This window comes from Giraffa tippelskirchi, chromosome X, assembly GCF_054371585.1.
Source record: "Giraffa tippelskirchi isolate mGirTip1 chromosome X, T2T-mGirTip1v1.2.pri, whole genome shotgun sequence".
Classification (NCBI taxonomy): Eukaryota; Metazoa; Chordata; class Mammalia; order Artiodactyla; family Giraffidae; genus Giraffa; species Giraffa tippelskirchi.
Window position 1 is genome coordinate 109,551,772 of NC_137289.1, and position 14,139 is coordinate 109,565,910.

At 35.7% G+C, this 14,139-nt stretch overlaps 1 protein-coding gene across 11 annotated transcripts in view; it reads left to right on the forward strand.

Moving 5' to 3' along the window:
- CASK (calcium/calmodulin dependent serine protein kinase) overlaps positions 1–14,139 on the forward strand; it is a 385,636-nt gene that overhangs the window by 280,009 nt on the left and 91,488 nt on the right. For 7 of the 11 annotated variants that reach the window (XM_081564446.1, XM_081564437.1, XM_081564439.1 and 4 more), the window contains exon 10: positions 4,867–4,966. In XM_081564446.1, the coding sequence (XP_081420572.1) occupies positions 4,867–4,966 (100 nt within the window). Of the gene's footprint in view, positions 1–4,866; positions 4,967–8,420; positions 8,439–8,720; positions 8,790–14,139 lie in introns of all 11 variants that reach the window. The other 4 variants (XM_081564438.1, XM_081564440.1, XM_081564447.1 and 1 more) reach the window with 2 other exon arrangements.

Below are 14,139 nucleotides of genomic sequence, written 5' to 3' on the forward strand. Positions count from 1 at the left end.
TCAGGCAGATGGAAAGTGGCAGCACCCAGGAACACACCTGGATTTTCTGACCTACGCCTAACACTCATGTGATTGAACACTTACAAATATTATCATTCTTGTTACTGAAACAATAATTCCCAACCTTTTTCTACCCAGTAGTCTTAAGAGATGTCATGGACTCGGTATGACAGTGAGTCTGAGCTAGGAATCAAGGAATCAAGAGAGGCGTCATGTGCTTTAAAATAGTCAAGATGCAGTTGATTCTGCTGGGTAACCTAATTGAGAATTACTGTACAAGAGTAATGCATAGTCATTATTAGTACCAAAAAGAAAGGGAAAAAAGATTTTAAAAAAGAAAAATGACTCCATTCTTACTATCCCAGAATAATTAATACTATTAACATTTTAATATATATTCAGTCTTTTATATCTTGATTAACTTTTTTCAAAAATAAGATCATACGATAGATTTTCAAAAACTTTTTTTGTGTAATTCATCGCAAGCACCTTATCATTTCATTAAACACTCTTCTGCTGCATCATTTTATAGTGACTGCAGAATATTTCACTGTCTAGTACATGCTTAAGTTCAAGATGTAAATGGTTTCATATACTTCTGCAGTCCCTGACAGTGTTATTCTGGTATATGTGTATGTGCTTTATCTAAAGGAATTCAAAATGATTTTAAGCCACCTCTTTTCTAGCTATCATTTCCTATATATTTGACCTCCTGAATAAAATCTTAAATGGGCTTCCCTGGTGGTTCAGACAGTGAAGAGTCTGCCTGCAGTGTGGGAGACCCGGATTCAATCCCTGGGTTTGGAGGAGGAAACATGGAGAAAGAAATGGCAACCTACTCCAGTGTTCTTGCCTGGAAAATCCCATGAACAGAGGAGCCTGGCAGGCTATAGTCCATGGGGTCACAAAGAGTTGGACATGCCTGAGCGAATATGTCCATCTATGTCCATAATTCTTAAATAACCATTTGGTAATTAACTTTTTTGTATTTATGTATTTTTATCAATGCTTTTATTGAAGTATAGTTGATTTACAATGTTGTATTAATTTCTGCTGTACAACAAAGTGAGTCATTCTTTTTTTTAATAAATTTATTTATTTTAGTTGGGAGCTAATTACTTTACAATATTGTAGTGATTTTTGCCATACATTGACATGAATCAGCCATGGATTTATATGTGTTCCCCATCCTGAACTCCCCTCCCACCTCCCTCCCCATCCCATCCCTCTGGGTCATCTCATTGCCCCAGCCCTGAGCATTTGTCTCATGCATTGAACCTGGTATGGTGTTCTGTTTCACATATGATAATATTATCATACATGTATATACATGTTTCAATGCTATTCTCTCAGAATGTCCCACCCTCACCTTCTCCCTCAGAGTCCATAAGACTGTTCTATGCATCTGTGTCTCTTATTCTGTCTCGCATATAGGGTTATTGTTACCATCTTTCAAATTCCATATATATGCATTAGTATACTGTATTGGTGTTTTTCTTTCTGGCTTACTTCACTCTGTATAATGGGCTCCAGTTTCATCCATCTCAATAGAACTGATTCAAATGTATTTTTTTAATGGCTGAGTAATATTCCATTGTGTATATGTACCACAGCTTCCTTATCCATTCGTCTGCTGATGGACATCTAGGTTGCTTCCATGTCCTGGCTATTGTAAACAGTGCTGCGATGAACATTGGGGTATACGTGTCTCTTTCACTTCTGGTTTCCTCAGTGTGTATGCCCAGCAGTGGGATTGCTGGGTCATATGGCAGTTCTATTCCCAGTTTTTTAAGGAATCTCCACACTGTTCTCCATAGTGGCTGTACTAGTTTGCATTCCCACCAACAGTGTAAGAGGGTTCCCTTTTCTCCACACCCTCTCCAGCATTTATTGCTTGTAGACTTTTGGATAGCAGCCATTCTGACTGGTGTGAAATGATACCTCATTGTGGTTTTGATTTGCATTTCTCTAATAATGAGTGATGTTGAGCATCTTTTCATGTGTTTGTTAGCCATCGGTATGTCTTCTTTGGAGAAATGTCTGTTAAGTTCTTTGGCCCATTTTTTGATTGGGTCGTTTATTTTTCTGGAATTCAGCTGCAGAAGTTGCTTGTATATTTTTGAGATTAATTGTTTGTCTGTTGCTTCGTTTGCTATTATTTTCTCCCATTCTGAAGGCTGTCTTTTCACCTTGCTTATAGTTTCCTTTGTTGTGCAAAAGCTTTTAATTTTAATTAGGTCCCATTTGTTTATTTTTGCTTTTATTTCCAATATGCTGGGAGGTGGGTCATGGAGGATCCTGCTGTGATTTATGTCGGAGAGTGTTTTGCCTATGTTTTCCTCTAGGAGTTTTATAGTTTCTGGTCTTACGTTTAGATCTTTAATCCATTTTGAGTTTATTTTTGTGTATGGTGTTAGGAAGTGTTCTAGTTTCATTCTTTTACAAGTGGTTGACCAGTTTTCCCAGCACCACTTGTTAAAGAGATTGTCTTTTCTCCATTGTATATTCTTGCCTCCTTTGTCGAAGATAAGGTGTCCATAGGTGCGTGGATTTATCTCTGGGCTTTCTATTTTGTTCCATTGATCAATATTTCTATCTTTGTGCCAGTACCATACTGTCTTGATGACTGTGGCTTTGTAGTAGAGCCTGAAGTCAGGCAGGTTGATTCCTCCAGTTCCATTCTTCTTCCTCAAGATTGCTTTGGCTATTCGAGGTTTCTTGTATTTCCATACAAATTGTGAGATGATTTGTTCTAGTTCTGTGAAAAATACCATTGGTAGCTTGATAGGGATTGCATTGAATCTATAGATTGCTTTGGGTAGTATACTCATTTTCACTATATTAATTCTTCCAATCCATGAACACGGTATATTTCTCCATCTGTTTGTGTCCTCTTTGATTTCTTTCATCGGTGTTTTATAGTTTTCTATATATAAGTCTTTTGTTTCTTTAGGTAGATATATTCCTAAGTATTTTATTCTTTTTGTTGCAATGATGAATGGTATTGTTTCCTTAATTTCTCTTTCTGTTTTCTCATTATTGGAGTATAGGAATGCAAGGGATTTCTGTATGTTCATTTTATATCCTGCAACTTTACTATATTCATTGATTAACTCTAGTAATTTTCTGGTAGAGTCTTTAGGGTTTTCTATGTAGAGGATCATGTCATCTGCAAACAGTGAGAGTTTTACTTCTTTTCCTATCTGTATTCCTTTTATTTCTTTTTCAGCTCTGATTGCTGTGGCCAAAACTATGTTGAATAGTAGTGGTGAAAGTGGGCATCCTTGCCTTTTTCCTGACTTTAGGGGAAATGCTTTCAATTTTTCACCATTGAGGATAATGTTTGCTGTGGGTTTGTCATATATAGCTTTTATTATGTTGAGGTATGTTCCTTCTATTGCTGCTTTCTGGAGGGTTTTTATCATAAATGGATGCTGAATTTTGTCAAAGGCTTTTTCTGCATCTATTGAGATAACCATATGGTTTTTATCTTTCAATTTGTTAATGTGGTGTATTATGTTGATTGATTTGTGGATGTTAAAGAAACCTTGCATTCCTGGGATACAGCCCACTTGGTCATGATGTATGATCTTTTTAATATGATGTTGGATTCTGTTTGCTAGGATTTTGTTAAGGATTTTTGCATCTATGTTCATCAGTGATATTTGCCTGTAGTTTTCTTTTTTTGTGGCATCTTTGTCTGGTTTTGGAATTAGGGTGATGGTGGCCTCATAGAATGAGTTTGGAAGTTTACCATCTTCTGCAATTTTCTGGAAGAGTTTGAGTAGGATAGGTGTTGGCTCTTCTCTAAATTTTTAGTAGAATTCAGCTGTGAAGCCGTCTGGTCCTGGGCTTTTGTTTGCTGGAAGATTTCTGATTACAGTTTTGATTTCCGTGCTTGTGATGGGTCTGTTAAGATCTTCTATTTCTTCCTGGTTCAGTTTTGGAAAGTTATACTTTTCTAAGAATTTGTCCATTTCTTCCAAGTTGTCCATTTTATTGGCATATAGCTGTTGGTAGTAGTCTCTTATGATCCTTTGTATTTCTGTGTAGTCTGTTGTGATCTCTCCATTTTCATTTCTAATTTTGTTGATCTGATTCTTCTCCCTTTGTTTCTTGATGAGTCTGGCTAACGGTTTGTCAATTTTGTTTATCTTCTCGAAAAACCAGCTTTTAGTTTTGTTGATTTTTGCTATGGTCTCTTTTGTTTCTTTTGCATTTATTTCTGCCCTAATTTTTAAGATTTCTTTCCTTCTACTAACCCTGGGGCTCTCCATTTCTTCCTTCTCTAGTTGCTTTAGGTGTAGAGTTAGGTTATTTATTTGATTTTTTTCTTGTTTTTTGAGGTACGCCTGTATTGCTATGAACCTTCCCCTTAGCATTGCTTTTACAGTGTCCCATAGGTTTTGGGTTGTTGTGTTTTCATTTTCGTTCGTTTCTATGCATAGTTTGATTTCTTTTTTGATTTCTTCTGTGATTTGTTGGTTATTCAGAAGCGTGTTGTTTAGCCTTCATATGTTGGAAGTTTTAATAGTTTTTTTCCTGTAGTTGAGGTCTAATCTTACTGCATTGTGGTCAGAGAAGATGATTTTTTCAATTATGGTTTATCATAGGATTTGAATGTAATTCTCTGTGCTATACAATAAGACCTTGTTGTTTATTCTATTTCTTTTAACAATATATAGTTTCAGGAATTTCCTGGCAGTCCATTGGTTAAGACTTCATGCTTTCATTGTTGAGGGGCCAGGTTCAATCCCTGGTCAGAGAATTAAGATCCCACAAGCCTTATGGCACAGCCAAAAACAGAAGAGAATTTTTAAATATATATATATATTAATATCTATTTTTTTCATCTCTTTGCTTTAGGGTGCAGTACTAGCAGCTGTGTCAAGTCACAAATTCAACTCATTCTATGGGGATCCCCCTGAAGAGTTGCCAGATTTCTCCGAAGACCCTACCTCCTCAGGTAATTGAATCATTCATTCATTCACCAGAGTGAATCATGTGGTGTCTACATCCTTTCATTATGAATAAACTTTTCCTGTGAATCTAGTTCTGCTCTCTAAGGAATTCTAAGGAAGTTTCTCAGCAGCTAGATTCCATCCCCATGTATCTGATTCCTTTTTTGTTTTAATACCAAAATTGCTTTCCCCTACTGCTCCAAGCTGACATTTCACTTTTTATTTTTAACATTGGAAATACTTCTTCCCCTTTCCTCCCTCCAGACCCAACATTGCACTTCATCCAATCCAACATTTGTAGTCAATCTTCTTGAATCTTTGTGATTACCTTCTACCTCAACGCAAATTTCTGATGTAAAATTTTCCCCATATCAACTGTAGCAGATCAGACTTTGGAACAACACTGCTTTTAATTGAATCTTTCGATGTAAAACTGTCTTGTGAATTATCTCTTGAAACGATTTGCAGGTTCTTCCCTTTTTATAGTCTATAGCATGTCTATACAAGCATTCAAGGGGGAGGAACATAGAAGAATTACCTATTTTGATGAAATGTCTATAGTTACTCCTGAAAAAACTCACTAGTGTTCACAAAACTATTTTTTAAAATGCTCAGATTTCCATCCTACCGTGAGGTAGTTTCAAGGATTATTTGCTAAAAATATATAGGACCCATTTGTGTGTATACACAAATGCATGTATGTGTATTAGTTTTTAATTTTTATTTGTGTGTTTATTAACTCCTACATCATATGTCCTCTGGCATCAGCTTTTCTTTCTTTCATTAGAATTACTCAGTGTTTGTCATTTGGTTGACTCTCTACTGGTGATTTGGTTTTTGTACTCTTGCACTGGCTCATTCAGTGTTCATGTATTACCATTGGAATCAGGGCCCAGGGCCCTTCCTAAAGCATGAGTTGTTTGTCCTTCATGGCTAGCTATCATATAGGAAGAATGGATGTGCTAATGCTTCTTTCATGTTGGAACCATGAGCGTTTGTCATTATTTATGCTTCTTCTTTCCTCTGTTATACACATGAGTGCACATACATGCTCACATACACATGTACACACAGAGTTTCTGACCAACTGGTATGCGCTTATACCTTGTGCAAAATAACAGGATCAAATTTCCCATTCCAGCAGCTATATAGTTCCTCATTTTGACCTTTACCAATTGGGATGTGACTCTTCCTCTTTTGAGTGAAGGTGATTTCCAACACATTTATAAATGGGAATCTTAGAGAAGAGACTCTGAGGAGGAGGACTTGCTCTTTTCCTCTTGTGCTGACTTGGTAATTATCCACAGTCCTTCCCACATTAAAGGCTATAGTTGTGTTACTGGTATGTTCCCCAGCACTCCCTATTGTTTCATGTCTGTGTTTTTTGCTTCCAGTCCATTTTGTTCTCTCCATTGGTAGCTTTTTGTTGTTTTTAACTTGAAACTCCTCCTTCCCTCTTCACACTCAGATTACACTTAACCCTTTCTAGGGGGAGTGGATCTAATAAGAGTTTTATGTTGTACTGTGACTATGTGATATAGTCACATACTTGGAATAATATATTTAGAGCTTTGAGGCCAAGATCTCTAATACCATTTTCATCTTTAGCAATAGGAAGACAGTAGGACAGTCCTTGCAACAGCTTCATGGACCTGATTCTTTACTGTTGCCCCATAATATTTACCTCTGCTTAGCAAGAGTTTAATGAGCTCTTAAGTATTCCTTTCTGTGAAGAGCTGGATTTTTCTTCTAGGGAAAGGAATTGTCTACAGTTATAAACATGCTTATTTTCTATTAAACACATTTTCATCGCTCAATTTTTTCTCTTTTTTTTCCCAGTATAATCTCTAAATGATATTGTTGAAATAGTTTCTGATTACAGTACTTGCTTTTTAAACAAAAAAGAAATTTCTTACACTGTCTTGCAAGCCCTCAAATTAGTTATTCACAATTTTGCATTCCTTATTGCTTCCCCCTTCTGTCGTCTCATCCTATCTTTTTTAAAATTTCTGCATCTTAAGGATCCTAAAAGCAGTCTATCTATTTGATATGCTAAATATCTCTAAAATATTTTTAAATGGCGCTCTTCAGCTGCTAACAATAAAAGATAAAATTGTTATGCAGTGTACGTGTCTGATCATCTACCCTAAATGAAGAGGAAATTTTTATATAGTCAGATGTCAAAACAAAGGAAATTTTTCAAGAAAATTCTAATGTTTTCCTGAATTTCACATGGCTAGCAGAAATTATTCATATGTTCCTAAAATTAACTTTTTTATTTTTTTAATTGGAGGATAATTACTTTACAATATTGTGATGGTTTTTTAACTTTTACTACTAAGCCATTTAAAGGGAGGCATTATCTATTATTGTCAGCATTATTTACCAAATATCTATCTTTGAAAATTTTTTTTTCTGCAACTATAATGTTAAAGTAATGGTTATATGGTTGGTTGTGAAAAGCCTTTATTTTATCTAGAGTCATATAAGGGCTTTACACTTTTATAAATTAGCACATCTATATTTTAATTTTTCGAAGTATTTTTATTTTTAATATTCTTCTCAATTTTTAAGCCTAAATTCTTCTCTATTTAATTCTAGTCCTTTAATTCTCCATCATTTAAGTTCCCAATGTTATCCTTTCCACTGTCTTTCTGTCAAAATTTGCATGGGTGTGTTTTACAATACAAAACATAAAGCACTTTCCATTGTTACCTAAGAGTTCTTCCAGCAAACCCATTTCAGAAAGAGAAAAGTGCTGATAAAGCACGTGCTTGTTGGGCAGGGGTGAGGGGGTGGAGAAAGAGGAGTTAGAAAACAGTATAAGGTCACCAACTGTCCTTTCTTGAGATAGACTGTTTTTCATCTTTAGATAATGCCTCTTCTGTTCTTTCTATGAAATGATAGTGAATGGTAGTTTGGTAAATTTTTTTTCTTGAAGACCTTGCTTGACCAAATTAAAAGCTGGCAGTCCTGTGTTAGTGCAAATTCTATTCAAAATTATAATTATAATTTTTAAAAAATTTAACAGAGCCTCTCATTAACAGTGGAAAAAAATAATTGAAAATAAATCAACCGGTCCTCTAAAGAGTTTAACATGTTTAGGTATGCTGTTTGCAGTGTAAAATAATTTTTATATAAGAGTTTTTTTTTCCTATTTTGATTATTGAAATAAGTCATTCTCCAGAAATCGTTAGGCTTAATCTTAAGATAAACAGTGTATTGTTGCTTTGTTATTTACCAATTCCAAGTGGAAATATTCTGTTCTCATATTTCAAATCAAAGAAACTAGACTCAGAACACAGCAAATGTGCTCTCCAAACACAAGGGCTCACTTGGGGCTCAGCTAAGAGACTCTGCTTCTTGTGGCTCATCTACTGAGCCCAACTGTGGCTTGATAACCTGCTTGCTCTAAAATCATACTGTTTGTTGTTTGTCCATATGCTGCCTTCCTCCTAGGACTTCTAGCAGCAGAAAGTAGGTATCCCTTTGTTTTCCTCTAAGGTTTATCTTTTATGCAAAAGTGTTTGGCTTTGCATGGTTCATAATCAGCTTGACTTTTTCCTCAGCTGTTTCTGCTTAGATGTTTGTGTATGAATTTTAACACTGCCTGGCCATAGAATAAAAACTTGGATGTACTGATTTCCTGGAGCATTGTTACACAAATACTACTAACTTCTTACTTCTTTCATAAGAGGAAAAAGAGGCAGTGTTAAAATTTTAAGCGCACTTAATATTATTTCACATCTTAATTTCCAGCACAAATACATTATTCTGGGAGACGGCTAACAATTTATTTTATAGTTTGCTTTCAAGAAACCTTTCAGGGTAAGTGAATGTTCCTTTAATTGTTATATAATCTATAAGCGGTTTTTATTACTCTCTGTTACTATTTTCAATATTGCTATGGAGCTATGAAATAAACTCCTGGATTTATGTCTCTTAGCAACTTCTACCATCAGAAAGAACATAAGAATAATATAATGGCTAGATTTTAATTACAAAAAGATATAATTTGAGTATGTGAGAATAGTAAAGTAAAATGTATGTAAGAAATTACATACACACAAATGAGTATTAGTAAAATTAAGGCAATCTAAACGAGATGGGTGGATTGTATCAATGTCAGTATTCTGGTTGTGATATTACACAGCAGAACTTTTTAAAAAGTTACCGGTGGGGAAACTGAGCAAAGTATACACAGGATCTCTATATTATTTCTTAACAACTGCATATAAATCTACAATTAGCTCAGTAATAATTTCAGTTAAAGCAACAGAATAAATCTTTACTTCAGCATTGTGCTTACTGGGGGGAAAGTATATAAGAGACAAAGATAAATAGAAAATCTGGGTGCTAATAATGAAATTCATTGTCACACTTTCTTGTATTAGTTACTTGTAGCTCAAATTGCAGCCAATTTAATATAAAAATCTCACAGTATGTTAGTTATCTGTTGGTCTCTAATGAATAATATCAAGGCAGCATCTATCATCTCACAGTTTCTTTGGGTCAGGAATCTGGGCATGGCTTAGCTGAGTACCCCTGGCTTAAGATCTCTTATGACTGCAGTCAAGATGTCATCCAGAGCTGTGATTTCACCTGAAGGCCCAACTGTAGAGTTCGGAATCCTCTTCCACACTCACTCACCTGGTTGTTGATAGGCTTCAGTTCTGCTCACGGCCTTGAAATTTGCTTCCCCTGGCACATATAATCAAAGAAAGAGGGCAAAAGTAAGAGACTGTACCCAAGACAGAAACCACTGTTCTTGTAACCTAATCTCAGAAATGACATTCTATCACTTCTGCCCTATTCTGTTTGTTACAAGTGAGTTAATAAGTCCAGCCTACACTCCAGGGAAAAGACTGATTATATGAGGGCATGAATACCAGCAGTCAGGGATCTTGGGGGCCATCTCAGAGGCTGCCCACTATACATGTTAATGACCACTGAAATATAAGACACTTCCCATTTGTAACTGATTTTGTTTCTCCAGATTTAGTACCTTTCTTTTTTTTTTTAAATCAAGTAGATCTATTGTGTCATTTGGGAATGAAAGCATCTTGAAGGTATCAAGTAGTGCTTTTCCTTAATTGTAAAGCTTTATATGGTGGTGGTGGTGGTGGTAGTTTAGTCGCTAAGTCATGTCTGACTCTTGCAACCCCATGGACTGTAGCCCACCAGGCTCCTCTGTCCATGGGATTTCCCAGACAAGAATGCTGGATTGGGTTGCCATTTCCTTCTCCAAAAGCCTTATATGAATGGGCACTTAACAACCAGCAGGATGTTATTTAAAGTACTTTGATAAATTTGGGCCCAACGATGTTGCTATTTAGAAACATAGATTGCTTTAACAAGTATAATGGCTTTAGAATTATGGTATCTGTACTCTGACAGAATACATTTGCAGAGTTTTTACTTCTTTTAACTAATAAATTTTAAGTCATCTGCACTATAATCAATGGGCTTCCCTGGTGGTTCAGCAGTAAAGAATCTGCCTGCAGTGCAGGAGACACAGGTTCAATCCCTGGTTTGGGAAGATCCCCTGGAGAAGGAAATGGCAACCCACTCCAGTATTCTTGCCTGGGAAATCGCACAGACAGAAGAGCCTGGTGGGCTACAGTCCATGGGGTTGAAACAACAACAAAAACAACTATAATCTAGACATAAAGAATCTGATGCATTTATCACCATGTGTAAGTCTTCATAACTTGAATTGGCTATAGCACAGATGCTTAAGTCCAAAATACAAGTTTCATTACAGGATTCACTATAGCTTATAACTTGACTAATCACCAAAATTTGCTTTGTACCGTGGGATTAAAAGCTGTTGTCCAGGGGTAAAGGTAAGGGGAAGAGATTGACTTCAAAGAAGGAGCTTTTGTGGAGTGATGAAAATGTACACCTAAATTGATGAATTTTAACTTAATCCTACCTTAAGAAGCAGATTTTTTTAATGCTACTGTTCTTGCCAGGAAGGACTTGGAGTGGTTGATATGAATGTGTGCAGTGTTATATAAATAGGACTGCTAATGTAATAGGAAATAGAGGTTATTGATAACTCTTCAGGTGAAACTAGACTAGATTGAGATACTGAATTTGCTCAGTGATATTGGGTTTTACAGCTATACATATAATTTTTAAATATATACATACAAATCTTTGTTACTGAAATAACTGCATACATGGATATATACTGTTTATCAGATGTACACAGTGTATACATTTATGAAAACTCATTGGATGATACACTTAAGATTTGTGTATTTCACTCTATATAAATTTTACCTGAGAGAGAGAAAGAGAGGGGAGTATTAAAATCTATGCTGATGTGTGAGGTGAAGTGTACTAATGTTGACCACTCTGCCACTTACTTTGAGATGAGTGATGAATAAGGTGAATTGATGTGTGGATAGATACGTGATAAAGCAAATATTGCAAACTGTTAATTGTAGAATCTAGGTAGTGAATACAATTCTTTCAACTTTTTATATGTTTGAAATTTTTCACAGTAAAGCTGGGGGAAATAGTTTTAAGACAGACTCCACCTACTTTAACACTGAGAACAGTATAAGCATTCTACTATTTATTTTTCTGTCCTCTTTCAGGTTATTTTTACTCAGTCAACATTTTTTTTCAGGTCTTCTTCATCTTTTTTTTTAATGAATTTATTTATTTTAGTTGGGGGCTAATTACTTTACATTATTGTAGTGGTTTTTGCCATACACTGACATGAATCAGCCATGGGTTTACATGTGTTCCCCATTCTGAACCCCCCTCCCACCTCCCTCTCCCTCCCATCCCCTGGGTCATCCCATTGCCCCAGCCCTGAGCATTTGTCTCATGCATCGAACCTGGAATGGTGTTCTGTTTCACATATGATAATATACATGTTTCAATGCTATTGTCCCAGAACGTCCCACCCTCCCCTTCTCCCTCAGAGTCCATAAGACTGTTCTATGCATCTGTGTCTCTTATTCTGTCTCGCATATAGGGTTATCATTACCATCTTTCAAATTCCATATATATGCATTAGTATACTGTATTGGTGTTTTTCTTTCTGGCTTCACTCTGTATAATGGGCTTCAGTTTCATCCATCTCGATAGAACTGATTCAAATGTATTATTTTTTTAATGGCTGAGTAATATTCCATTGTGTATATGTACCACAGCTTTTATTTTTTATTTTTTAATTAGTTTATTTATCTATTTTTTAACTTTACAATATCAGTCAACATTTTTATGAGAGTTTTCTACTTGTAACGAAACAGTTCTAGACTCAAAGTTTTTAAAGCATATTTTTAAAACAATTGACATATTTATGCTTCCTTGATTATTATTTCATAACAGTAGCAGAAAACTTTTGAGAAAGTTGTATCCATGAGATTCCTGGGAAAGGTAGAAATGTTCAAAGTTAAAACGTATGAGTTTTAACCTATTGTTTAGATACAAACTTGATGACCAAATGAATTAGGCAGAAGCTAAAGTAAAATACTATTCTGAAGGCAGGGCTTGATTACTTTCTAATAAATTTATCATTGTGAAAGTTTAGACCAAGAGATTATTCAAGTGTGTTGGTGAGGGTAAAACATGGTTTCAGGAGGGATCAGTCTGTCTGTAGTGGAAGGACTAAGTGCTAGAGGCCTGGGTTCTACGACTCAACTGCTGTGGCCCCAGAGTCATTTAACATGAAAGAGCCTCCTATTTTTCTAAATATAGAAACACTTGTCTTCGGGACAGGGTTATTGTGGAATTGCATAAGATAATAAGCACAAAAAACATGTTGGAAATTACAAACTGTTACACAAATTTAAGTAGTAAAATAATTTTCAGCATGACTTTGAGGAAACAGTGCCATAAAATAAACTTTTCTGTGGTTACATATTTCTTATTACAATATTTTATTTTCAATGCTTCAGAATTTGCTCAGGAAACAGTAATTTTTTTAATTTATTTTTAATTGGAGGAAATTTGCTTTACAATGTTGTGATGGTTTCTGCCATACCACAACACAAATCAGCCATAATAATACATATATCCCCTCCCTCCCCTCCTCCCCAGTGTGTCTCACCCCTCTAAATTCTCCCCTCCCCCCCGCCCCATCTCACTCCTCTAGGCTGTCACAAAGCACTAGGCTGGGCTCCCAGGGTTATTTAGCAACTTCTGACCAGTCAGTCATCTGTTTTATACATGGTAGTGTATGTATGTTGATGCTACTTTCAGAAGAAAACAGTAAGTTTAATCAAACATGTTTTATAGTGTGTTTTTGTACAAAGCACTCTGCAAAATGTAGCCTAGAAAACAAAAGTGAATGGGATACCTACAGTCCTGCCATTAGATAAATTGCCCTCTGAGGTGAACTTACGTACTATTTATTGGTTCTTTTTTTTTTTCAAGATAGTCACAAGTTCATTCAGGGGTTTTATAGAAAAAAACATCCTTTTCAGTTTTCGAGAAAAGTGAGTAGTTCTTTCAGATATGACAGTTATTGATCAACAAAATAAATACTAGTGACAGCTTAAGAGCCTGTGTGTGTTGTTGTGTTACATTAATTACTACTTCTGCCTCTGTATGTAAAACAGTAGCAATGGAGAAGCCCCAGAAATGTCTTTGTGTATATTAATGTTTTATAATGAAGTGAAAAATTATGAGATTTTACGTGACTTGGTGTTGAACTGCAGATATCAGTTTACCTATCTGTGAGATGTGGTTCTGCTGGTCATACTCAAAGAAAGAATGAACGAAACTAGAAGCAGTGTCAGGAGAGGTATTAAAACGATCAAAGGTAAAGAAAGATCTTGAGGTTAGACCAAAAATATGTGTTTATTCAATATGAAGAGACAAAGGAGGGATGGAATAAGAACTATTAAGTTTCCTAGCTAATGACAGAAACTTTTAAATTAGGGACACTTTTCAGAGCTTGAAAGAGGCAACTTGAGCACACCTGTGGAAATACTGCCTTTCCTGATTGAAAACCTACAAAGTTAATCACATTTGGGTACAAGATCAGACTATAAATCAGTTCAGAAAAGGTGACAGATCTGAGGAAATTAAATAGACCTGTTGACCTGGTAGGTCTCACCTACTAGAGACACAGGCTAATGATTGCCCTTGTGCTTTCCAGCAAAACATCCACTGGGTCTGTCAGAGCGGATTGGAAACCTAGGTGGAGGTGTTG